The sequence below is a fragment of the Fundulus heteroclitus genome, chromosome 23, assembly GCF_011125445.2.
Source record: "Fundulus heteroclitus isolate FHET01 chromosome 23, MU-UCD_Fhet_4.1, whole genome shotgun sequence".
NCBI lineage: Eukaryota > Metazoa > Chordata > Actinopteri > Cyprinodontiformes > Fundulidae > Fundulus > Fundulus heteroclitus.
This window is the reverse complement of record NC_046383.1, coordinates 36,882,404-36,908,302: the sequence shown is the minus strand read 5'-3', so window position 1 is coordinate 36,908,302 and position 25,899 is coordinate 36,882,404. Positions and strand designations below refer to the sequence as shown.

At 44.1% G+C, this 25,899-nt stretch overlaps 2 protein-coding genes and 1 long non-coding RNA gene across 4 annotated transcripts; 1 reads left to right on the top strand and 2 right to left on the bottom strand.

Annotated features, from left to right (window-relative positions):
- Positions 1 to 340: 340 nt before the first annotated feature.
- LOC118557307 lies at positions 341 to 6,596 on the bottom strand. The gene is made up of 6 exons (XM_036127066.1): positions 6,298 to 6,596; positions 1,325 to 1,473; positions 1,121 to 1,249; positions 773 to 995; positions 526 to 700; positions 341 to 452 (listed from the first exon to the last, which is right to left on the bottom strand). Exons 2-6 carry the CDS (start codon positions 1,436 to 1,438, stop codon positions 341 to 343), a joined length of 753 nt encoding a protein of 250 aa, XP_035982959.1. The 5' UTR covers positions 1,439 to 1,473; positions 6,298 to 6,596.
- Positions 6,597 to 10,471: 3,875 nt separating this feature from the next.
- LOC118557567 lies at positions 10,472 to 13,167 on the top strand. 2 transcript variants are annotated; one of them, XR_004927920.1, is made up of 5 exons: positions 10,472 to 10,698; positions 11,121 to 11,261; positions 12,244 to 12,307; positions 12,629 to 12,705; positions 12,956 to 13,167. It is a non-coding gene; the product is annotated as an uncharacterized LOC118557567 (long non-coding RNA). The 2 variants fall into 2 exon arrangements; XR_004927921.1 differs by lacking the exons at positions 10,472 to 10,698; positions 11,121 to 11,261 and adding an exon at positions 11,481 to 11,759.
- A 7,063-nt stretch (positions 13,168 to 20,230) lies between these two features.
- On the bottom strand, positions 20,231 to 21,328 carry LOC118557306. Its single transcript, XM_036127065.1, has 4 exons — positions 21,021 to 21,328; positions 20,632 to 20,788; positions 20,377 to 20,551; positions 20,231 to 20,303 (listed from the first exon to the last, which is right to left on the bottom strand). The coding sequence occupies exons 1-4, from the start codon at positions 21,249 to 21,251 to the stop codon at positions 20,231 to 20,233; spliced, it is 636 nt and encodes a 211-aa protein (XP_035982958.1). The 5' UTR covers positions 21,252 to 21,328.
- Positions 21,329 to 25,899: the final 4,571 nt, after the last annotated feature.

Below are 25,899 nucleotides of genomic sequence, written 5' to 3'. Positions count from 1 at the left end.
ATGCCCAGTATGCGGTCAGGTACCCGTATAGCGTAGGGAGCTATTCTTTGGCTCCTTCTCCAGCTTCTCTGAAAGATGGAAGAGGAGGGTGAGTGACAGACAAGTGAGGAGGCAAAACAGTGTGGCCACCCATCAGGGTGGACCGAGGAGAACTCACCCAATGACTCTTCAATGAATCCAGGTGCCAGGTGGATGCAGCGTAGGATTGAGTCCCGCTGTGGCACTTGATTCATTTTGGCCCTCTTCACTCTATTTTGGTGAAGAAAATGGCCCTTTTCAGGTCCCTCCTTGCCTTTTCCAAAAGATCAAGGATTTGAGAAATTTGTTTGTTGGTGAGCCTTCAGCTGTCGGGGCGGTTCCTTTTCAGGTAACTTATGAATTGGTGGAGCTGGTAAATGTAGAACCGCTGAGTGGTTACCTCTTTCCCACTTTTGCTCAGCTCCACTAACCATCTAAAAAGGAAAAGGGGAACGTCGTCACGTGTGACGAGAGCAAAAGAACTATTAAACGAGCAACCGAGCTCACCTGTTGATGCGGCCAATGTGGAACATAAATTTCCAGTTTGAAATTAGCTTGTGCCCATCCGCCATGTAACGCAAGAAGCTCTTCAGCCTGCTGATTCTGCTCACCACCCCCTCCCTCATTTTACTGCTGCCATACTTGCTGGTGTGGTAGCTATGGTAACGTTCTACGTAGGCCTCAGAAAGGAGAATCACGGTCATAAGTGTGAAACATGCCAACTCCACGTGGGGAAGATGGGGATGATATTTACCCATGGAGCGGGGCAGCACCAGCCGGTGCATCAGGTTTCCCTTCCCTCTTCCGGTGCTCCATGTGCAACAAGCACTGGAGGTCATAGGGAGCTTCCGAGTTGTTGAGCTGCGCCTACGAATGCGAGGATGATCGCTCATTTTAGGCTTCAAAAGAATCTCCTCCTCCATCATCTTCTCCTCCTCGTCCTTGTGCACAGAGGAGGCGGGAGATATGTGTGGGCTCTCCAGAGCCAGAGGAAAGACAACAGGAGAGACAAACAATGAGAAGGGGAAGAAGAAAGAACAATGTGTCAACATGTGCTGTCAGTGCAGACTGTAACGAGTAAGGCTCTCTGCTGTAAACTCACAACATTGGAGGACTCTGCAGGTGATGGAGGACTGGATGGAGGGCGGTCTGCAGAGAGCTCCAGAAGGTCTGACGTTGACTGCTGGGCATCACCCCCCTGTTCTTTGCTGGTCCCAGCAGATGTCCTGCACTTCACGTGTCACACAGAATTTCAGCCTGTTACACAGTGCTAAAGAACAAAAAGAAAGCTGTGCTTTTAACTTACGGGATGGAGCACGGATTTGCTGACCACCGCTGGGCCTTTTTTCAAGCCAGCAGCAATCCGTTTAGCTGTGCTCAGAGCCTGGTTGAGCTCCTGGACCCTGCCACAAAGCTCCATATTTTCCCTCCTCAGGTGCACCACCTCCTCTGTACCTGAGAGTAACACAGATGAAAGCAAAGGGGGTAGGAAATAAAAACAAAAATCAGGAAGATAAATAAAAACAACTGATAAAACTAAATTAATTAGATAAATAAATACTGCGACAGACTGGCAACCTGTCCAGGGTGTACCCCACCTCTGGCCCATTAAAATGCTGGATACAGGCACCAGCACCCCTCGCGATCCCATAAGAGAGAAGCAAGTAAGAAAATGGATGCATAGATGAAAAAGAACATAAATAGGAGATGCACAATACCTGCCCAAGGCATGCCGACATTGCTCAAGATCCATTTCGTCTTCTGCTGGCTCCTCTACCTAAGGCTCATTCATGGCCGGTTGGGGAGGGTCTTCCAAATCTAAGGTGAAAACCATCGGTGTGCTGGGGTTGGAGGCAAGCAGCTTTGCCAGTTGGTTGAGAGCCAGTAGGAGTCTGGCATGTTCTGCCATTTTGCTCCTATTTTCTTTGCTTAGTTCACTATGGTAGCCAACCAGGAGACGGTAGAGGTGTTTCCCGGGCAGATAATTACATCCGGGAACCGGACATGGACACTCCCTAATTGACATTTTTTTGGAACCCAGTCTTGCAAGAATATTTTTCTCTGTTAAGTTGAATACATTGTGAGTCACTCTCAGGTGCTTTCCAAGCTGAATGAAAGAAATCTTGCAAAGCGGGCACACGCTGTTGGTTTTACCAGACATTTTCTGTAAAAAGGCACAAACACTAGACAATGGATCTCTGTACCACAGGCCAGGCTGGTCTTCCTCAAAATAAATAAAACAAACAACAAATTTAACTAATTCAGACTGCAGATAGGGCCGAAGCAAAATCTGCTTGTTTAAAAACAGACGGAGCATCCCGAACGATTGAAAACAGCTGATACAAATCCACAACTCCAAAATCAAACATTTCAGAAAAGGATTAAAGCTAGTGATGTTACGTGATGTGCCGAGGCTTCGAAGCGTGTGTCGAATAATGGAGGGGGCGTTTGCGTAAAGCGCGTATCGAGGCTTGCTTCATTTAGGGGAGGAGCCGAAAACGATGACGTCCGAAGCCTCGCTGCGTGGCTGTACCACGTGACTGCTTCGGGAAGTGGCTCAGAGTTGGCCAGATGACCGGTTCATTCAGAACCAGGCATGGCTGCACTCTGGATCATAAAACAGTTCTGCTAACCAGATGCAGTTTAAAATGCCACTTGGTCTGTTTATAAGTTTGTTTTTTATTAATTCTGCATTTTTTAACTACATGCACCGTATTTCTGTGCGTCAGTGCTTGCTCCCCCCCCCCCCTTTCCCTCAGAGCAGGTGCTTTTATCACCGTTCACCATTCAAAACGTAAATCACTACGTTTAATGTCCTCACATCGGTAGCAACGTGTGCCAGTTAAAGTCAATAGGAGAGTTAGTAGCTGTGTTTCATGCTGTTTTGTTTTTAACAACATAGATTCAGTGGCGCTTCGGTGGGCTGCTGCCTCGCGCTTTAATTCAGGTGCGCACTTTTAAGGGTCATTTTAAAGAACTTGTAACATCAGGGGCTTTATCTCAGACCTGTCAGTACCCCTGTTCCCTTTATAGGAGCCCTTTACAGTATTTAGTTATGCATTTTACCCCCAGCGCACCAACGGGGCTAAAATCCGCCCACCGCACCGCCGCGAGCAATAGAAATTTGTCTAGTCAGCACGGCGACTGACTGAGAAACCTGTCGCTGTGAAAGGTGATGAGAATGTTATAAACTGTAACAGTCTAGAAGTGCATTGAGCTGAAAGGAGGGAGACATCAGCAGCTGGATCGTGCATAAAGACGCAGCGTGAACCTCTGTGTGCTTCAGTGTTGCTGCTGAGGGGTGTGTGTTGGATGATCCTCCCACCACCACATCGTGTTAGTATTCTTTCTTTCTTTATATTATATTACAGTTTGAGTTATTTCATTTAGACAGGTATTTTCTAATGGGTGCACACTTTGGTTAATGACTGTCTGAATGGTTTATTTACACTTGTTTTTTGTTTGAGGTGCTGCTGATACAAACCAGCTGGAGGAGGAAACCTGGATCATACCATTTGTTTGTTTGAAAGACTGACAGGGGAGACTTGTTTCAAGTTGTTAATTAGTTAATTTTGTCACTTAAATATTCATCTATTATTGTTTCTGCTAAATAAGAGTTAGTTTTGCTTTATTTGTTTCATAGAATGTTTTAGTTAGTTTTGTATTTATTTGTTCTTTTGTAATGTTGTGCCTCCCTCATGTGGTAGACTTGGGTTACTCCATCCCTATTTAAGCAGCCTTGTGTTCTTTGTTGTAAGGTCAGTTTTGTTTGTGTTGAGTTAGAGTTCAGTTGACCTCAGTTAACTTGGGCCCAAATTTGTTATTTATCCTTTGATTTATTCTTACGTTAAGTTTTTGTTTTGTTTACTATTTTTGGGAGAATTAAATTGAATTCTTTCCTACTCTGAACATTTTTTTTGTCCTTGTTTGAGTTCGGTCCCTCACAGGGTGTTATAAAAATTACATTTAATTTTATCTTCCCTGTTTGGTGAGAGCTTATGACTCCACTTGTGTTTGGCTGAGAAGGCTGAAATTCAGCAGAGATGATCTTACAGAGGGGTTTGACATAGTCAGCGAGTTTGAAAGAGCCAGGTGTTTCTATTGCTGCACTCTGAAACCGGTCCCCTTCATGCTTCTGGTTCTCAACACTCAAACTGGTTTTTATTATATCCATCCATCCATTTTGTGACCTGCTTAAACCCTCGTGGGGTTGCAAGATTTTAATATATCTTTTCATAGAATTGAATCAACCCTTAATAATTCTTCCCTGTGTGGGGACACTGCTGCTGTTTGTGGGTGATGTGATGATCAGACAAGGCTAAAATGTTCACAAACAGTCTTCATTATGTGTTTAAGAAGCTCAACACATTTGAAAGAGCTGGGTGTTTTACTTTCAAAGTCACAATTTTTATAAATTTCAGTCTTGCACAAGCTGTAGGTGGTGCTATGATCACCGGAAAACGCTGATATTGGTTTTTAAAAATACTGCAATATGTGTAGAATCAACTCCGGAAGTTTTAAAGACCTGGGTGGCCTTGTGTCCAAGTTATGAATGTTAAAAGTTGTTAATCTGCTATGATTGGCCTGCTGCTGTTGCTATAGAGAACCCTGACATGCTTAGGTTCAGCTTTGGAATAAAGGTGGTATTTATTTATTTTTGTTGCATAAAATAAGCCTCTGTGGGTTTATTTTAATTTAGTGTATTTCAGTTTTGAAACCTATCTGTTTAAATAAGATCATGTCGAGGGGGGCGGGGTGGGCCTTTCCAATCAGCTGATCTGTTTAAGATGGCAATAGCCATTTTGAAATGTAGCAGAGTGCACCTCTGGACAAAGGGTAAGTGTTTACACTGGCTTTATTGACACATATGGACCTATTTCAGCTTTAATTCAGAAAGAGGAGCAGAGAGCAGTAGAAATTAAGGCTTTCATCCGCTTCTGAGAAGTTTGTTTTGGAGTTGTGGTTTTATATCAGATGTTTTGAATCAGTAGGGATGCACAGTCTGTTTTTAAACAAAGCAGATTATGCTTTGGCACTCTCTGCAGTCAGAATTAGTTAAATTTTGCCTCTGCATGTCATCTCCTGGAGTGATTTTGAATGTTGGAGAGTTGAAATGTATGTGCAACTCTCAGATTAGGGTTAGATAGTGTTTTTGATGTTTTTTTTAATTAAATCAATAATTGGGAGGCCATTTTGTTTTGGCCCATCTGTTGGAGCAAAATCCACCTGAGATATGGCTTAAAAGAGCCTTTGCATGTGATTCACTGGTCTAATGCTGTCTTTTGGGGGCTTTAAACCCTAACTGTGGTGAGAAACTATTTTTAGAAAGTGTATTTATCATTATTTTTGACAAACAATCGGGCCCCCCATCTTATGAGTGTCTTCCTTGCTGCTTAAATGCATTTAATGCATTGATGGTTATGTTGTTAAAAAGCAGAACCCATCAGAGGACGTTCTGCAAGGTCGTCCTCATCTGGACTCCACTATTTGTCGTAGGGCAATTTATACTCTCTATTAAGACATAGGACCTTTTTTAATGGTTCAGTTATGAACCTTAAAAATATTTAAAGATGATTAAATGAGTTTTCTAAATTGTGTGTAAGTGAAAAGGGTTGGACAAATGACAACCCTTTACAGGCAAACAAACTGAGAATGGTTAGGAAATAAATATTTTAACGTAAGAGCAGCTGGCACATCTTCTCTTTTCAGCTGCATGTCTCCTATGCTTTGAAACCATTTAAAGCATAGGAGTGAGAGTAGAATTGTCTGTACTGCATGCTTAGTTGGACAGTTCTGTATCAGACATGCATTTATGGTTTTTGTGCTTTTTTACAGAAGATGTCACACAAAAAGCGCACCATGTGTGCCCTGTGCAATACAGACACGGAGGTGTTGAACCTTAAAAAACATCAGCGCGCCCTAAACATGTATTGTGCATTTCTTATTTATTTCTATTGATGTTCCTAAGTGTTTTTTTCCTTCTAACCCTCTGTCTGTTCTGAAACCCCCTTTCCTTGCATCTGATCTGTTGGGGGACCCTCAGATCTGAGAAGGAGCTAAAGGTGATGAGAAAAGAAAATGTGGCACTTCGTTTAAGGGTTAAGGAGCTCAGCCAGGCTCTCAGCAGCCTAAAACAGCTGCCCGTAAGTTATCAGCTCAGCCATCTTCTTGTTCCTTTGCCCCTTGGAGCTGTGTAAGAGTCTTAGCTTCTGTGTGACAGGAGAAGCACAGGACATCTGATAGGACCAGTTGGGAGCAGGATGAACCAAAGCCATCTACCTCTGAGTTATTGCCAACTTGCTCCTCTGAAGCCTTCTCCTTGAGCTCCTCATCACCTTCTCCATCACAATGCATGGCCTCTACTGAGTCTTCTGATTCTGTGAGTTCACAGCAGGACAACACCTGTTAACACATTTTTCTTTCAGCAATTTCCCTCTGGGATCATTAAAGTATTTCTGGTTTCTCCTTCCTCTCTTCACTGTTGCTATCTTGTTGCCTTTCCTCAGTATACTGAGAGCACAGCCTTATCATCCGCCTCCCTTCTGGATGAGGAGGAAGAATTGGATGAGGAGGAAGAAGAAGAAGAAGAAATAGAGGAGGAGGAGGAAAAAGAAATAGAGGAGGAGGAGGAAAGTAGAAGTAGAGGAGGAGAAGGAGGAGGAAGAAGAGGAGGAGGAGGCAGCAGCAGAGAAACAGGAAAACATACTCCAGATGAGGTCGCCCAGGAAAGCGATCATAAAACCCTGGTCTGTAAAACGTGAACCTCATAGGATGTATATTCTCAGGCTCCGGTGTGAGTTCCGTGCAAAAATTAGCAGGGTTGTGGAAAAAATTAGCAAAAAATAAGAACATTTTAAACATTTTGTAGTTTTAATAGTTGCATGTTTTAGTGTTTAGTAGTTGCATGTTTTAGTGTTTAAAGGTTGCATGTTCCTGTCATCTTAAGGCGCTTTAGAAAGTGTGTTCATTTATAGCTTTAAAAGGGTTAGGGTTAGAGGATATAGGATGAAAACCAGATCGGTCGAGCGGTTAGGGTTAGGCGACTTGGGCCCTTTTACCCAAATATCATATGTTAAATGCCAGGAATTGTCAAGAACTGCACCCTAATATCAGGGAGACCGAATTTTGACATTTGGGGTAGGTAGGTAGGTAAGTAGGTGCAGGGCTGGTGCTGAGAGCTCCTTGCTGTGTGTGAGGTGGAGCAGGCTTCTCAGTGTGTCTCCCCTGCTTCTGGATGCTTAATTGGGTACACCTGCGGCCACTGACTGTACTCTGGGTCGCCTGAGCCGAACGCAGCTGTAAGTACTTAATGTGTTAATTAACAGCTGACCGAGGAGCAGAGTGAACCGGTGTCTACGCGGACTTTTCCCCTCCACCTTCAACCGACTTACACGGTAAGTTGCCTTTAGTTTGAAGCATAGGGTTAGGAGGAAGAACACTTTCTCGATAACTCTCCCCACCCCGTCCGACGACAGGGGCAGTTTGGAGTAGAGAGTTAAAGGTAATGCACGGGCCGGCGCACATCATTTTCCAGACCCCGACTCCATTAAAGGGTCCGCCCATAAGCTAATAAGGGGGACTGCCCCTCCGGCCACCAAGAGAGAACCTATTGTCCAGTCTTCGTCCAGCCAAGAGTGAGCCAAGTCCCCTAAGTAAATACAGCGTTTAGAGCAAAGCATCAAAAGGAAGGTAAGCAAACTAAGGTAAGTAAAACTAAAGTAAGGAAACGGCGTCTTAAATCAGACAAATAAAGGGTATTTTGTTGAATTAAAACTACAAATTAATAAACTAAAGTAAATTAAAGTAAGTAAACTAAGGTAAGTAAAACTAAAGGTAAAATAAGTAAGTTAAGGTAAATAACGTTTGGATCGGATAAATAAAGGGCGTTCTAAAATTTTAAGTATTAATGAATAAAATTAAGGAATAAAGTTTAATGTCAAAAGATAAAGTTTAATGTCAAAAAGATAAAGTTTAATATTAAAGAATAAAATTTAAGGAATAAAATTTAGTATTAAAGAATAAGGTTTAATATTAGAGAATAAAGTTTAGTGTTAAAGAATAAGGTTTAGTCTTAAAGAATAAAGTTTAGTATTAAAGAATAAAGTTTAGTATTAAAGGATAAAGTTTAGTATTAAAGAACCGGATTCGGGGATCTATTTGGAACGGATCAGATCCAGGGTTCCACTGTCACAATCCCCAAGCACCAACATGGTTTTGTGATACTCTGGACAGTACCCTATGTATCATCATACTCCATCCAACCCTAAAGCAAATTATAATAAGGGCCGCCAAAACGAGCCCAGAAACCGGTCAACAAATGTAGAAAAAATATTTTAAGAGGATACTTAAAGAAGTAGTAGCATGGCCCCTACTGATCGTATTATTTTAAGGGGGATTCCCATAATGGCTAAAGTAAACATAATTAGAAAAAACTAAGGGTTCAGCACGGATCGGCGTCCGGAAACTAAAAAGGACCTCCAGTGTTCCCACATAGCCTGGCCCCCCTCCAGAGTCCAAAGAACCGAGCCCGGATTCGTTTGGAACTGGAGCTGAGGGAGACGGGGTATATATGAACCAGCGTTCTTAATCAAAGAGTTAAGCGATCTGATGGTGGATTTTTCACCAGAACAAAGTCCCTCCGGAAAATTAATGCAGGGCATCCAAATCTCGGCCTCCGGAAACGTGGCCTCCGCCGTGTCTCTAAGGCTCTTCAGGTTCCGCCTCAAAAGTGATAAACTTCTACAGCCCCTATCCTCCAAACCAAATGAAAGAATGACTAAACGGACCTCACTAGAGGTAGCCGTATTGTATTTTAATAAATAACGTCCGTGATGCAAAGCGGCTCCCGGAAAACAATCAACTTGAACCCTAGTATCTTCAATAAGGGGTAACCTAGAAATATTGGAGTCACCCATAATCAAAATAGGCCGGACTGCCCGCAGGGTCCAATTCCCATAATCCTCTACACCCTCCCCATGACGCGAAAACAAGGACGGCGTTGTGCCCGTGAGCACCGTCTCAGGCACAGTCAAGCCCAAAGCCACTTTGTCCGAGGACCCGTCATCTTGGGACAGATCTGCAGGGCCAGCCACCGAGCCGAGGCTCCCCTGGTCGTCCAGCAGCAGCTTTTCTTCTGGACTGGATCTTTTTGCTGGGAGCGGGGAATCCTCGGGCTGTGTACTGAACAACATCGGGGTCATGGAGGGGGACACCCCGTGTCTTGAGGCCGTAATGCTATTGCCCCCTGTGGTGTCTACGACAGGGAGTTGAAAGGGGGAACCTCCTCATCTGGTCCCTGTAGTTCCACCTGGGGAGGGGGCCCAAGGTCCGCTCCCTCCTGCCCAAGCTGGGGGCCTGACGCCTTAAGGTCTTGCAGTTTCCTAAGAGCCATTGTCAGGGTCTCTGGTGCCAGTCTAAGGATGTCCCTAGCCACCCACTTTTTGGCTACCACCAGGGCCCTATCCCAGTCCCCCTTGGGAAGAGAGACAATAATCTCACTAGTGTCTCTGATAATCCTCTCGTAATGCTGCTCCAGGTTCTGCAATGTACAGTGTGCCTAGTTGACTGCAGTATATTTTTTAAGAGATCAGAAGAGGGGGAAGGGCAAGCTGGAAAAACCTCCCCGACCAGCATGTCCTGGAGCTTGGACAGGCCCAAAGGCATGCGGTTGCCCGGTCGGCAGTTGACATACCGCAGATGGTGATGTGCTTTAATAAAGCGGGAAAAGGCGCGCACCAGGCGTTGGAAATCTGTCAGAACTCTAGAATCTGCCATCGTTTCTAAGGAACAGAAAATAAAATATATATTAGGCCAGGAGTTCCCACAACCCATAAGGGCCCCATCACCAAAATCAAGGGCGGGGCGCGGAGTCTGAGGAGAACTGCCTGTCCGGACCACATTCTCCTCCGCCCGGAGGGGCTGGCGACTCCGCCCCCCTACCCTCCATCCCGGCAACCGACCGGAGGGAGGGGAAGTGCGGAGAAATATATTTTAAGATTTTAAGGTTTTTAGAACTTTTTAATATTTAATATTAAAATTTTTAGAAATTTTAATGTTTAAAAGTTTTTATGAATATTAATATTTTTATTTTTAAATGAATTATTTAAAGATTTTAAAGTTTTTAAAAAAAATATTATTATAAAATAAATTATTCAAAGTTTTTAAGAATTTTAACATTTTAAAGATTTTAGTCTTTAATATTTAAAGATTTTAAAGTTTGAAATTCTAAAGCATGTTGGGTTAGGATTGGGGTTTAGGGTTGGGGTTGGGGTTTGGGTTAGGGTCAGAGGTCAGAGGGCCCAAACCCTCTTCCCCCCTCCCCCTCAACCCCTCCCTCCCCCCCAGTGCACGGGCACATACTGTCAGGAGCATCTCCCGTGGAGCCTACCTCTCATTCAGACCTCTTGGGAGGAACGTGTCCAGCCTGTGGATCCAAATCCTTTCAGCCCTTCTTCTCTGGGCTGCAGACCAGGTTGGGTTACACTCCAGCACAAGTGCTGAGAGTGCATCCCAGCCGTGGTCTATGAAATGCTGCACTAGGGGACGCTGTGTGTTTTTTTGTTTTTGAATGTTGTACCTGTGCTGTGTGAAGCGGGTCAGGAGGCTGTTTCCCGTTTCACCCACATACTGGATCTTACAGATTTGGCATGTTATCAAATAAACACAATTTTTTGATTTAGGGTGTGTTGAGAATTAAAAATATATCTTAGTTGGGGTTACTGAGGAAAGCAGAGTGGGGTCTGTCCCTCCCTGCTCCAGCGTAAGATAAACATGGAGTTTTATTGCCCTGAGGGGGGTGGTCAGAAGGAGAGGAGATCAGTCATCCTCCCTCTGAGCCATGCAGGAGGAGTTTAAAGTTGATAAAAGGAATGTCTTGGTAAAACTTACTTTAGACAGACAGACAGACTTCTCGACCGCGCGGTGAAAGATCTCGATTGGTAATGTAACTCTGTCTCCATATTTAATTTCTATGAATTAAATATGTATTTAAACCGTTCTACCTCTGATCAATGATTCCTTATTTTATTGTCAAATCTTAAACCGGGGTAAAAATGGGCCTTTAGTAGCAAAGCAGGATTAGGCCAATAATACATAAATCACAGGTGTCCTGATCGGTCTGATTTGAAAATTGTGTTGTTAAATCTGTTCCTTACCCAGTGCAGCTGTTTGAAGAATCCACCCTGACCTCTGGCCTTTGGTGTCTTTAGAGGCCTTACCTCAGCACGGACGAGGAAATCCCTCAGGTTTTTATTTCTTTTGTAGGCCGCAATTATCCTGTGGTTTGGTAGCAAAGATGTGTCAGATTGGAATTTAGTGAAATTCTGTTTGACACCATGAACAAAGCGTCCTGCTGAGGAGGAGAATTGAGTGATCAGGGGTATCATCGGTGATGAATCGGGGGGTCTGGAGTCTAGGAAGCTCTTCCTGCATGCTCTCAGGAAGGACCTGGATTATCCTCTCTTATAAAGCGCTGAAAAGAGCGTCCTAGCTGCCTCCTCAAAGTCTGATTTTTGTGTGCAAATTCTGTGAAATCGGAGGAGCTGGGATTTAATCAGGCCCGCATATGTGTGTTTTGGATGGTAACTGGTTTTGAATAAAAGAGCATGTGTGTCTGTGGGTTTAAAGAAAACCTTTAAATCTAATTTATGTGTTGTATCAAATTGTTCTCCTTTGTATGTGGTGGTGTCCAGGAAGTCGACCGCTTTAACGCTGGTGGTGGACTTAACCTTGATGGATGGATTGTAAGTGTTTAGGTGCTGGAGGAATTCTTGAAATTCTGCTTCCGAATGGGTCCAGACCCCCCAGATGTCATCCAGTTACCTGTAGTAATGCAGGGGGGCCTTCCTGCAAGACTTCAGGGCCCCGGCCTCCCACTCGGCCATGAAGATGTTTGCATAGGCCGGTGGAAACGAGTTCTCTGTCTGGCCTCCTCGAATTGGGATATTTTAAAAATATGTTTTTAATGCAGCCAATTCCTTCATCTATATCAATATTTGTGTACAAACTGTCAATGTCAATGGTAAATAGAATAGAGTCCTGAGGTAACGAGATTGATTTGATTTTTTTCCACAAAATCATAGGTGTCTTTGATATAACTTTGGTGCCGAATTGAGAGGGGATACAAATAATAATCAATAAACTCCGCTGTGTGATATGATTCAGTATTACAGTCGGAGACTATAGGCCTCCCAGGAGGGATCTGAAATGGTTTGCTCCACTTTTCAGGTTCCTTATGGATCTTAGGGAGCAGATAGAACCGCCTTGCCCTGGGTTCAGAGGAGCCACGCAGGTAAGATTTCTGCTTTACATTAATGAATTTCTTTTTGTGCAGGGCCTCCAGGATTTTATCAATTAGTGGGGGTGTATCTATATAAATAGGGGTGTCTAATTTCTTATAATATGTCTCATTATATAACTGTTTGTATCCCTCCCACAGATATTGCTCTCTGTCCATTATAACAATGGCGCTGCCTTTATCAGCAGGTTTAATCACAATCTCATTATTGTTCATCAGTTCTTTAAGAGCTTTAGTTTCTTCTATGGTTAGGTTAGGTATAGTTTTAATAATAATAATAATAATAAATTTAAATTCTTTATCCAAATATTTCAGGTCTTGGGAAATCAATTTCTCCACCTCAGGAGGGAGAGAGTTAATTGGAGGAGACCAGTCTGACTCCGGCATAAAAGGTAAGTGTTCATTTTTATTATTATCAACATCATCTTTATAATAAATGGCCAATATAACCCTTCTGTGGTATTTCTGCAGGTCATACCTCATTAATGTTTTAATTTTCTCCCTGTTGTTGTTACCCTGGGTGGGAATAAATGTTAAACCCCTGTTCAGAAGGGAACACTGTGCATCACTAAGGGCAAAGCTTTTAGACAGGTTACATACATTCTTATTTACAATATTGGAATGCCCCTCCTGCCTTTGCAGGCTCTCGGGGCCATCTAATTTAACCACTCACTCCAGTGTTTGAGCATGCGGGTCGCGGTGGCCTTGGACCAGTGGACGTTGTCACCAGTAACCGTGAAGGCCTTCTTCTCCAGCGCAGGGATGGGGCAGTTATGCTGTGAGATGCGGCTGTTCATTCAATTCAATTCAATTCAATTTTATTTATATAGCGCCAAATCATGAAACATGTCATCTCAAGGCACTTTACAAAGTCAAATTCAATCAGATTATACAGATTGGTCAAAAATGTCCTATATAAGGAAACCAGTTGATTGCATCAAAGTCCCGACAAGCAGCATTCACTCCTGGGGAAGCGTAGAGCCACATGAAGAGTCATCTGCATTGTACATGGCTTTGCTGCAATCCCTCATACTGAGCAAGCATGAAGCGACAGTGGGAAGAAAAACCACCCATTAGCGGGAAGGAAAAACCTCCGGCAGAACCGGGCTCAGTATGAACGGTCATCTGCCTCGACCGACTGGGGTTACAGAAGACAGAACAGAGACACAACAAGAGAAACAAAAAAAGGACAGAAGCACACATTGATCTAGTAATCTGTTCTACATTAGATGGTAGTAGCGGGTGAGCCGTCTTCTCTGGATGATGTCACAGTTAACAGAACACCAGACCAGGTGTACCTACTATGAAGAGAAAAGAGAGAGAACAAAGTTGAAGCAGAAATGACAACACATAATGCATAATTGAAGAACAGTAGAACTCAATAGAGTGAGAAAATTAGATCCTGATATACTCCAGTAGCCTAAGCCTATAGCAGTAAAACTATAAAGGTAGCTGAGAGTAACATGAGCCACTAGTTATAATTTTTGTCAAAAAGAAAAGTTTTAAGCCTAGTCTTAAAAGTAGACAGGGTGTCTGCCTCACGGACCAAAACTGGGCGTTGGTTCCACAGGAGAGGAGCCTGATAGCTAAAGGATCTGCCTCCCATTCTACTTTTAGAGACTCTAGGAACCACCAGCAGACCTGCAGTCTGAGAGCGAAGTGCTCTGTTAGGAACATACGGGGTAATCAGAGCTCTGATATATGATGGAGTTTGATTATTAAGGGCTTTATACGTTAGAAGAAGAATTTTAAATTCTATTCTTGATTTAACAGGAAGCCAATGAAGGGAAACTAAAATTGGAGAAATATGATCCCTCTTGTTGATTTTCATCAGAACTCTTGCTGCAGCATTTTGGATCAGCTGAAGGCTTTGAACTGCATTTTGTGAACTTCCTGATAGTAAAGAATTACAATAGTCCAGCCTTGAAGTAACAAATGCATGGACCAGTTTTTCAGCATCACTCCTGGACAGAATGTTTCTAATTTTGGCGATATTCCGGAGGTGAAAAAAGGAAACTCTGGAAACCTGTTTAATATGGGATTTAAATGACATGTCTTGGTCAAAAATAACACCAAGATTTTTTACTTTATTACCAGAGGCCAGGTTAATGCCACCCAGATTAAGTGATTGGTTCATGTAGGAGAGGTTCACCTGTTCCTGGAGGGGTAGCTGTGGGGAGAAGTTAATGACAGGCATTAGGGCACGTGACCCTGGCTGCCCTCAGTGCTGCCCTCATCTCCTTCACAGCTCCCTTCTTGTCCCTCTGGGTCCTGTGGTTGATACCCAGGGAGAGGATCATCCGCTCCACGTCCTCAGCCACCGGCGTCCTCTCGAGCAGGTGGGTCAGGTGCCTCCACTTGGCACCAGGGAAGCTGTCCACCTGCACGTCAGGGTTATTTACGGGCGGGAGCCTGCTCACATTAGAGTCCCCCACAACCACAAACTTTTTTTGCAGGCTTAGGGACCAGTCCCGGGTTTTATTAATTGTCCCTATGTGTTTGGCTGCAGCCATTACCTGAGCATCTGATGGAGCCGCGGGCTCACCGGTGGAGGAAACTGCGGCTGGGACCGAGGTCCACACCCTGGAGCCGAACATGAGTCTCCGCTGGGTGCTGATCTGCAGTCACCAGAGATCCTGCCGAGGTCCTCATCAGCAGTAGGGGACGCTGTCGTCCCGGGAGGAGGAAGAGGAGGAAGAGGAGGAGCCGTCTGCGGCGTCCCCGGAGCAGGGCAGGCTCTCCTGCATGAGCTGCAGGATCTCTGCTGGCGCTGAGGAAGAGGAGGGGGTGCTGTCCCTCCGTTGCTCCCCTCGTCGATCGCTGCTGGCGGGGTCCAGCCGCTGTGAGGTGGCGTCGTCATGGCCGCTGGGGTGGTCGTCGTGGGAGACCGGGAGGTGGAGGAGGGTCGCGCGCCTCAGCGGATGGAGGAGATGGTGAGCACTGTGGAGGCTGTGGGTGGTGCGGTGATCCGCCCTGGTTCTCCTCCCCGTCCACATCCTGGTGCTGCCGTTCCGTCCGGTGTGCTGGGGACATGCCGGAGGGAGAGGAGGAAGAGGAGGGAGGCGGCGATGGGGCGGCTCTGGCGGCGGGGGAAGCGGCTGGCGACCGCGAGGAGGACGAAGGAGAAGCCGCCCGCTGCTCCTCCTCAACCAGGAACAACTGGACCTCATCAGCCGTCTGCAGGTTGAACCTCCTGCCCAGGTTCCGCTGCGCCCATCTGACAGCCACCTCTAGCGGCGCCAGGAGGTCACCTCAAAGGTTCAGGAGCGTCCGCTTCTCCGCCGCATGGACCTCCGTGTAATGGTCCCTCAGGATGGTGACCGTGTTGAACGCCCAGTTTCTGGCATTCCCCTTGATTAAATCGAGCGTCTTTGAGGTGGGATGAGCCGGCTTGATGGTGGAAGCCAGGCTAAACATGATCCGCTGGATTGCGGGCGGATCACGGTCATCCCGCGACACATTGTTTAAGTGATGTGTCGCCTTCAGCAGTCTGTGCAAGGCCCGGACCTTTTCGGTGAAGTTCGGGTCCACAGACTGCTGGTAATGATTACGGTTCGGGCCGTAATTCTGTCCCCGGGGCACGTACCAGTTCCGCTGCTGCTGTCGCCGCTGCTGCTGTTGCTGGTAACGCCTCCTCCGCGGTGCTGCGTTCCAGTCCCGGCTGCGGGAGCGTGGGCGGGGCTGCTGGTGCGGCTGGTAGCGGTTCCGCGGTGGCCGGGAGCTTCTGCTGCGGCTTGCGGGACGGCCCCGGGTCACGGAAGCGTAGCTCCGCCTCCAGTGCTGCGGAGGATGGACCCGATTTTTCCGCGTGTCCCTGAGGGCGGGGCGTTCACGGTCCGCCGGCTGCCATCGGCGCTGTCTCCCCCGGCGGTGCTGGACGGTGGTCCACCCCTCATCTGGATCCGGGTAGCGCTCCCAAGCCATCCCGAGGGCGAGCTCATTAAATAAGATATATAATATCTAGGCTAACTGTAACTGCTATATAAGTTAATAAATAAATAAATAAATGCAGACTCAGCTTCTTTTTTGGCCGTTTAGCCTTTTATTACGAGCTAACTGAGAACAGCAAACGTAACGCGACGTTTCGGTAAGGAATCAACCTTCTTCAGGCAAGTCTGCTGTCTCAACTGACAGAATCACACAACATGTACTTTATACAGCAGCATATTTTGAATATTTGAAATACAGGGTTAGGGTTATTTTTTCTGTATGCCAAAATGAGTTGGGTTTCCGGAAGTAGGTTGGTTTTTTGTATTAGGTTTGTAAAATTGGTTTTGTATCTTTTATTCAGGGATTTGCCAATAGTTGAATAAGTTGTGATTAACGGAATTATCTTCTGATTGGTCTGTTTTTTTTTTTTTTTTTTAGGTTTTTAAACAATTCCGTAAGAAGGGTCTTGTGTAGCCCCGCCCCCTCAAGGCTCGAAACAGAACCCCTACTGCCTCTGAGAAATATTGTTGTTGTGTGCAAATCCGTCCGAAACGCAATAATTGTGATTTCACTATTCCCCTAAATGTATGATTTGGGTGAAAACTCTTCCTGTGGAGCAATGTGTGTGTATCCGTTTTTTTTAAAAAAAACTTTTAGATCCAATTTTCTGGTCTGTTCAAATTTGGGTCCCTTTAGGATTGTTGTGTCTAAGAAGTCAATTGAGTGTTGTTGTATTTCAAATGAGACTTAAATTGAGGAATCTTGGGAATTTAAAATATTCACAAATTCCTGAAATTCCTCTTTGGAATGTTCCCAGATCCCCCATATGTCATCGAGGTACCTCAAGTACTTCGTGGGAGTCTTACTGCATTTTTTTAGCGCCTGTTCTTCCCATTTCGCCATAAAAATATTTGCGTAGGCTGGCGCGAACCTTTTCCCCATTGCTGTCCCCTTAGTCTGTAGGTAGAATTTCCCATCAAAAACAAAATCATTCCTCCTTAAATTAATTTGAAGCAGGGCCAACAATTCCTCGTCTGGGCGCAGGGGGTCCGGGTGGGCTTTGAAGATCTCCTTTACACATTCCATGCCTGCCTCAATAGGAATGTTTGTGTAAAGGCTCGCCACATCCATTGTGAATAGGAAACAAGACCGGGGCAAGACAAGATCACGAACAATATCAATGAAATGATAGGTATCTCTCACATATGATGGATGTAAGACAGACAATGGGTTCAAATAATGATCTATGAACTCAGCTGTGAAATAGGTTTCGCTATTACAGTCTGACACGATAGGCCTACCTTGTGGAATCTGAAATGGGATGGTCCATTTTTCGGGGGGTTTGTGTATTTTGGGTAAAATATAGAATCTTCTTTCTCGTGGTGTTTTACTCCCCATTAAGTATTGTTTTTGCTTTGAATTTATGTATTTTTTAGTATTTAAATTGTGAATGATGCGGGCGACCATCGGAATTGTTTCTTTGAAGATAGGTCTGTCCAATTGTGTATAGTAATTTTTGTCATTTAATTGTCTGAGTGCCTCTAATTTGTATTCCTCCCTCCCCATTATGACTACCGCAGCCCCTTTGTCTGCTGGCTTGATTATGATATTTTTATTGTGTTGTAAATCTCTAAGTGCCTTGATTTCTTGTAGTGTGAGATTGTGTGGTTCTTGGTATGGGTGATAATGTTGTGTAAATGTTTGGTAGTCTTTTTCAATCAGTGTCCCTACTTGCTCCGGTAATTCTCCTAACCATGGAGACCAGTTCGAGGTCGGCAGAATAGGTAAGGGGGTATCATTAGTGTTTTTAAAGAATATGGCTATTTTTAATCTGCGATGATATTCCTTCAGATCGTTTTTAAGATGTACTTTTTGTGTCTTTCCCAGGTCCAATGTCGGGATAAAGGACAGTCCCTTGCTCAAGAGACTGCGTTGTGGTTCCGTGAGATGGAAATTTTTAGCCAGTACCACCACTTGGTGGACATCTCGGAACACGGTAGCCCCCTCTGTACTGAGGATTAGGGGGTCCTGCAGTTTAAACCGACCAACCAATGGTCCAACATGGCTGCCGCCGTTTCCTTCGTCCAATGAATGCCATCCCCCTCCGTCCTAAAAAGGCGGTCAGGTAAGGCTGTAATATATGGCATATTTCTCCGGATGTGGTCATTGAGATCCTTCAAATTTTCTTTTTCCGCCTCCGGGAGATCCGAGGAATAATTTATAATGGGGATCCGGACATCCGCCCTGGGGAACCTTCTCCTGGTCATCCTGATCGCCCCTTGTAGGTTCTTGACTGTGGTCTCCCTACACTTATTACCACGACTGTTGATCCCAATGGATAGCAGAATTTTTTCTACCACCAGGTCCCCTGGTGGTACTGTCTTCTCCATGATGACCATGGCATGCCTGAAATGTGCCCCCGGGTAACTGTCTATTTGTAGGTCTGGACAGGTAAATTCGGGGAGCAACGCCACATTGGAATCACCGATGATCAGCCATTTCCTATCCACCTCCAGGTCCCATTGTGTTAGTTTCCGTTGGGTATTGATGTGTCTTGTAGGTCGAAACACAGATGGTATTGGAGAGGCCGGTTGGCTGGGTGCCTGATGGAGGGTCTCTTGTTGTCCCAAATCCTCCATCTCCCTGTCCTGTTCCCCTTGTCCCTTCTCCTGTTCCTCCACCTCTTCTTCTGCTTGCAGGGCGTCAAAAACTGCCTCCAATCTGTGGAGGTTGGACCTGAATGGAGTCACTGGAGAACACAGGAGTGGATCCAGGACCTCCTGTGAGAAGTCTAGCAAGCAGTCCTCCTCAACCAGCACCGGTCTGTGGTGACTGGTTGATCCTAGTCCTTGATCCCGGGGAAGAGGGGTTGCCCCGAGATCCTCCTCTTCTTTTGTCCTGCGATCCCATTCGATTTTGTCTGTCATTGTTGCGACAGATGTGGGTTGGACTGTTGGAGGCTGCTGTTCATTACGGCCTTGTGTCGCTGCAGGTTGATCCCCGGTAGTGTCTGTCACAATTGTGGCAGAAGCAGTGTGGATCACTGGAGGCTGATGTCCCTGTTGGTCCTGGATCACCACATTTTGGGCCTGGTCCAATGATACGGGAGGAGGAGGTGGACCTGCTGGAAGATTATCTCTGGTGGTCATGCAGGTCATGATCAAGGCTTCCACTTTGTGGATCTCGTCCTGTGAGACCCTGTTTAAATTTCTCCTTGCCCACCGAACAGCCACCTCAAATGCTGTTTTCCAGTCCGGAGTCAGGTAGGTAGGGAGATCCCTTAGGAGATCGTTCAAACTGTCTTCATAATGGTCCCGTAAAATGAGGTATGTGGTGTACCCCCAGTTCTTGGCATTGGCCACAATAAGATCTCTTGTGGACTGCGTGGGTACCGCAGGTTTGATGAAGTCAGCTAGGGTTAGGGTTAGAGGATTCGTCCCCCTTGTCCCTAGTGTCCCATGCATTTTACGATGGCATGGCGGAGCATGCTCCCTAAATCCAGGGAAAGCATGCACAGCCATTTCGCTATTAATTTAAAGAAAAAATTCTTTAAAAATACAAAAACATTAAAAAATTCTAAAAAACAGTAAAAACATACTTACTTTTCTTTTACGTAAAATTTCCCTTTTGGAAATCCTCCCTTAGTTGTTTGCTTTATTTTAGAAAAAGTAAAAAATAAAAACACAATTAAAAACAGAGTAAAAAGATGGCTGAGGGCTGGACGGAGGTCCGCTATGGACGGCGGCGCTTCCGTCAGCCCCAACGGGGCCCTCCACCGAGGGAGCCCAGATGGATGGCCCGAGCTAGACCCCCTACCTTCGATAGGGGGCTTCAGTCTTTGACCCTAACCCTAACCCCAGGCTGCCAGTCTCTGACACCTTCTGAGGTCCTCTTTGAGAATCGCCTTGCTAATCTTTTTCTTTTTTACAGAGATCTGACGGAGTAAAACATCTGCTGACAGTTTCTTCAGTACCTTTGACAGGGCTCTTAAAAGTGCAACGATGGACCTTTGTGACACACGTTTTCTGCCAAACCTTTTCTCAAGAGCTTCTTCGGCCACCTGCTCAGACAGAAATGTTCTAGGTTCAATATGAACACATACATAATTTTACATGCATCAGAGATATACTTACTCGTTAAATTTCTTGACGTTGTCCAGGAATGTCCAATTTGGCAGTACTGGCCTTCCCTCAGTTAGAAAATCAAGGAAGGACATTACCCGTCCTAATTTAGACTTTTGGTTTTCATCATGTTTCTTTGACCCCAATGATCCCTTCAAGTATACCCAGAATTGCTCCATGTATTCAACTGGATAAAAAAAGGTTTGAAAAACATTTGTATGGTTTGTAAAATAGAAAAAAAATGTAACAAGCAGTAACAGCACTTACGGATGGGTGATGGAAAATGTTTGTATCTCTTCCAAAGAGATTCTCGCATTCTCTGTGGTCGCTCCTCAGATGATGAGGATGACAGCTCATCTCCTGGGAGATCAACTTCTCCAGATGGCCCTGGCTCTGATTCTTCCACGCTCACCTTTTTAGAGGCCTGTTAATTAATAAAAGGTAAGGGTTTAGCCTTCTGTGAATCTGCAAATTATGCTAGATGGAAGAAACAATGCTGCCATCCCGGATCATCTGTGAATGATCCTAGATGGTAGAAATGAAGCTGCCATTCCAGATCATCTGTGAATGATCCTAGATGGTAGAAATGAAGCTGCCATTCCAGATCATCTGTGAATGATCCTAGATGGTAGAATATATTGAATCATTTTACATACCGTTTTGAATGCATGGAGTTCAGCCTTTGCCTTTTTTATCCATTTGTCCTTCTTCCAAAGCTGCTTCCAGAGGCTCCTGTTTTCTTGTGCCAGTTTAGAGCAGCTGGAGCAGGTGGGAGGATCTGGCTCGGACACCTCAGTTCCTGGCTGAGTGTCATCCTGTCCGAGGTCCAGGCCTGAGACCAGAGGAGGGCTGGGGTCAGTAGCCCTGAGGGCCCTCAAGGCATCCATGGTCACCTGTTTTTTTACTTTTTTTATAATCTCCTGAAGCTCTACATCTTCCAACTCAGGGTGGCCTGACTCCAGGTGCCTATCTACTCTGCTCTTTGAGTAACCACATGCCTCGATGGGACAGGACAAGTGGCGGAAATTGACCCTCCCTGTCCCATAGTTAACTAAAATTCTTTTTTCTTTCTTATTCAGGATGGAGTGCCGGCTCTCCAGATGTTTTCCTAAATATTTGAACAGACACCAGCATATGGGACAAGTTCCTGGGGATTTTGGGGGTGTCATTTTGTATTCAAGCTGAAAATAGAAATTACATTTTTAATTATTTTGAGTGCCTGCAATGGCAGCCACTAAATGCTATTTATAATCAGGCAGGCAAAATCCCCATAAATATCTTCACAAATAAACACATTTTGACTAAATTAGGCCATTAAAACATACTCCCTCCCATTTAGAAGCAGAAAACAACTTACCTTCGTGTCTCACTGTAGAAATGTGCTCAATGCTCTGGGCTTTCCCTCTTTTAAAGCAGGGGCTTGCTCCTCCCTCATCTGCCTCAATTAAATGCAGGTGCTTTCTCCCTGTTATCTCCCTCACAATGAGTATTTACCATTGACAAAGCAGTGATATGGCACAATATGTTATGTGACCTCTGTAGCCAAGTGGTTAATGCTTCTGCCTCTCATGTGGCAGACCTGAGTTTGAATCCAGGCTGTGCTGCTTGTTTTTTTTTTCTTCTGACATAGTCCAATTTGTCTGAGATAGGACCATTGCTGCATGCTATGGGGTTTCCTTCTATCAAAAGCATGTGCTTAATTGGGGTTTCCCACCCCCAAAAGCATGGGTTGCATGCTATGGGGTTTCCTTCTATCAAAAGCAGGTGCTTAATTGGGGTTTACCACCCTCACAAGCATGGGGTGCATGCTACGGGGTTTCCTTCGATCAAAAGCAGGGGGTTCCCATTTGGGAGCATTTGTCAATGCTCTGACATGGCAGACTGAGCTACCAGGTTTTTCCTTTTGAGATAGTCCCTGCCAACTAAGACAATCAGTGAATGATTGTCTTAGTTGGAAAATCATTAATGACCTGTCATTTGGGATAATCTGTGAATCATCCCGAATGGCAGGTACATAAACTGCCATCTGGGATCGTCCCGGAATTGTCCTAAATGGCAGAGTACTTTGACTTGCCATCTAGGTATCCATTTGAATAGGATTTGTCCCCAGCATGGGGTGGATAGGGATTTAACAGGGGTAGCCCAGGAAGATACAAGGATCTGGAGGGATCCAGGGGCCTTACACCAAAAAACCCCTTCCGCAGGTAGGGTTAGGGTGTGGAGACTGAGCCTGTCTCCAGTTGGAGACAGGAGGGGCACTGTCCATCCTCCCATAGGGCTGACGCTCCCGTCCCCCAAATTTTTGCCGGGAGGAATTTCTCCCATAATGGACGGTGGTCCAGCCGGATCCACCGCGAAAAGCCATGTTTTGGCTGATTTTTTCCGGGTAGGCTTGGCTATTCTAAAACAATGAAACAAATGAAAAAAAATCAAAAAATCAAAATAAAACTCCTCAAAATGACTTTTTTTAATGTTTTTTTGAAAATTTATTTTTTTAATGTTTTTTAAATTTTTAATAGTTTTTAAATTTTTTAATTTTTTTAATTAATGAAAATAAGGAAATGTGCTCCGCCGCGACGTTTCGGTCCAAGCCGGACCTTCTTCAGGCAGTTGGAGCACAAAGAAATGAGTTGTGGTTTTTAATAAGAGCTCTTACTGGAGATGTGTCTCGTATGACTGACCAAGCAAGAATGAAAAACATTGCAAGCTGGCTCCCTTTTATACCCGCCCACTAGTTTTTGATTGATTTTTTAAGAAACAGGGTTTTTGATGTTATATTCCCTTTTTAAGATGTCCTTTAGTGTTTTGATGTTTTTAATGTAGTTTTTTACTCTTTTAATGTATCTTCATGTAGTTTTTTAGGGTTTTAACAAATTTTAATGTAGTTTTTTAATTTTTTAACGAATTTTAATGGTGTTTTTAAGAATTTTCATAGATTTTAATGGTGTTTTTTTAGGTTTTTAATTTTGATGGTGTTTTTAAGGATTTTAACCAAATTTTTATGTTTTTTATAAACGAATATGATTGGGAAATGGGTTAGAGGACTCGTCCCCCCTGTCTCTATGGTCCCATGTATTTTCCGGGGACATGGCGCAATATGCTCCCTAAATTCAGGGAACTCACGTGGAGCCATTAGAGCGTTCATTTGAATGGGCCGCCAGGGCTCATGAAAGTCCTTAGGGAGCACATGCAATACTGAACATTGGCCACTGGATGGCAGCCTTACCTTATGTTTTTGAGAATGTCAGTAGGGTCCACTTGGTGACAGGAGGCTATCAAATGGGTTCTATTGGGTTAGGGTTAGTACTGGTAGTGCAGTATATGTGTGTGTGTGTGTGTGTGTGTGTGTGTGTGTGTGTGTGTGTGTGTGTGTGTGTGTGTGTGTGTGTGTGTGTGTGCGCGCATTTAATAGGTGCAACACAACAAGTACCAAAAGGATGTGGCAGTTAGTCAAAATGAAGTATAAAAATACAAGTAAATCAGGTAAGGTCAAGTTCAAAGCTAGTATGTGTAACCTTAACCAACTAACACATTCACTGGCTATATTCAACATATAAAATTAATGATGTGAGTTCCAGCACAACTTCCATAACATGAAAATGCTCAGGTATGTGTCCAATTTAGTGCTGGCTGAAAATATTAAAATCTGATGTCTTTATAATAGAAAATAAAGACTAAATGAACAGCTCCACCACCACTCTCAGAGAAAGAGGAGACTGCCCTAAGTGACAATAATGGGTGACCTATTGCTAGGGCATCCCTGGGGATTGCATCTGACCCAGACATCCCTCAGGACACAAAGAAACATGTTGGCGGTCAGTCATTTAAATAACTATGCACATGTCCATTTGGCAGCCATGACTCTACAACATTGACTGAGACTAATTGTTCTTTAAGGTGTATAATTTGTTACATTATACATAATTATGTCCACACTGTAAGTGAAGTAAAGGTGAAGTTATATAAGTGAAGAAATGGGATGTAGTCCTAACAGAGCTGAAATAAAAATCCAATTAAAACTAATGCTAGAAAAAACAGCAAATGTAAGTCATTTACTTGTCTGGGATAAATGTGAAATTTAAGAGTCTCATCTTTGTGTTATCAGTTGTGGATGGTTGACTTACCCTTGTGGAGCCTCCTGTCCCACAACTCCTCCATGCAGTTGTACGTAGTCTTTAGATTTCACAGGTGTTATTTATAATGGATTAGAGTTAACTCAAATTTGGGTTTTTCATTATTAGACCAATGATGAAGACACCATTTTATCTGTAGCTGAGAGGAAGCAGCTGGATAATCTCATTAGGAGGACCAGCTCTGTCCTGGGATGCTCCCTGGACCCAGTGCAGGTGGTGGGAGACAGAAGGACTGTAAGAAAAACAACATTTTTGTTGGACAGTGTCTTCCACCCCATGCATGGAACTGGAGAGCTCTTTCAGTGACAGACTGCTGCATCCCAGTTGCTCAAAGCGTGTTCCTCCCAGCTGCTGTTAGACTTTATAATCTCTGCTGCTCACAACATACTCAGTAACTGTTTTCAACATGCTAATGGTCGCATGGGGTGTGATCTAATCATGAATCGTTTAGTCTCTCAGATTCAAAGGTACACTTGCACACGCCTAAGCTACTTTGAGATACTACTGTACTATCATGCATATTGAATATCTCAAGTTCTGTAAATAGACTGGAGTTTATTTTTCAACAATATTTACTCTGGTATTTATGCTTTACTTTTACTCTTAGCATTTCTGATTAAGCTCATCCTCTGTTACTTTAGAACTAACTTCAGATCAGATTAGCTTTTTTTTCTCATTAATATTAATTGTGTGTAAAGCTGTCTGTGTATTTGCCACGGTCAAACCCAAATTTCCCCATTGTAGGACAATAAAGGAATTTGTAATCTTATATGCTGTTACAGAGAGGGAAAAGACACATGTGCTTTGTGAGGTATGGTCATTAAAAGTTTAAAATAACAGTTGATTACACTTTTGACTGTGTAGCAGAATATTAGATGGACATTTTTTGACAAAACTATACCAGCCAGTCTGTGGATGAGCCCACAACTTTGCAGATGATGTAGGCTGCATCACATATGATCTTCACAGAACAAAACTATAGTTAGCTACACTGTCGACTAAATTTGCATTGATTAAGTATATTTAGGCATACCTGCACAACACTTCCTATTCCCATAATATCTGCTCCTTCATTTAGTGAGGGAGCAGAGATATGAATGTATATACCATCTATGTAACCAATTATGCCTGTAAGACCTAATATATGAAAATTAGTACTTGGGACTCAAACATTGATACAGAATACATTATTGCTTTTACTGATACCTGCAATTCTTTGCAATTCTTCTTTTATTTGTATCTGTGAAAACCCAACAAAACTGTTCAATAACAGTTTCAATGACAGTAACCGTTCTGACAATGTGACATACAGTTGCCACTGAAATGTTTTCTGTACCACCTAGATTAAATAAAAAGCTGCCATTACCATTAACCAAAGGGCAGCACAAAGAATCTGCTCCAA

Coding starts and splice junctions, on each gene's coding strand:
- LOC118557307 (XM_036127066.1), bottom strand. CDS start 1,438: ATGGAGCTTTGTGGCAGGGTCCAGGAGCTCAACCAGGCTCTGAGCACA. Junction 1,250..1,324: donor GCAAATCCGTGCTCCATCCC/GTAAGTTAAAAG, acceptor TGACACGTGAAG/TGCAGGACATCTGCTGGGAC. Junction 996..1,120: donor CTGCAGAGTCCTCCAATGTT/GTGAGTTTACAG, acceptor CTGGCTCTGGAG/AGCCCACACATATCTCCCGC.
- LOC118557306 (XM_036127065.1), bottom strand. CDS start 21,251: ATGGATGCCTTGAGGGCCCTCAGGGCTACTGACCCCAGCCCTCCTCTG. Junction 20,789..21,020: donor AACTCCATGCATTCAAAACG/GTATGTAAAATG, acceptor ATTAATTAACAG/GCCTCTAAAAAGGTGAGCGT. Junction 20,304..20,376: donor AACGTCAAGAAATTTAACGA/GTAAGTATATCT, acceptor CTGTCTGAGCAG/GTGGCCGAAGAAGCTCTTGA.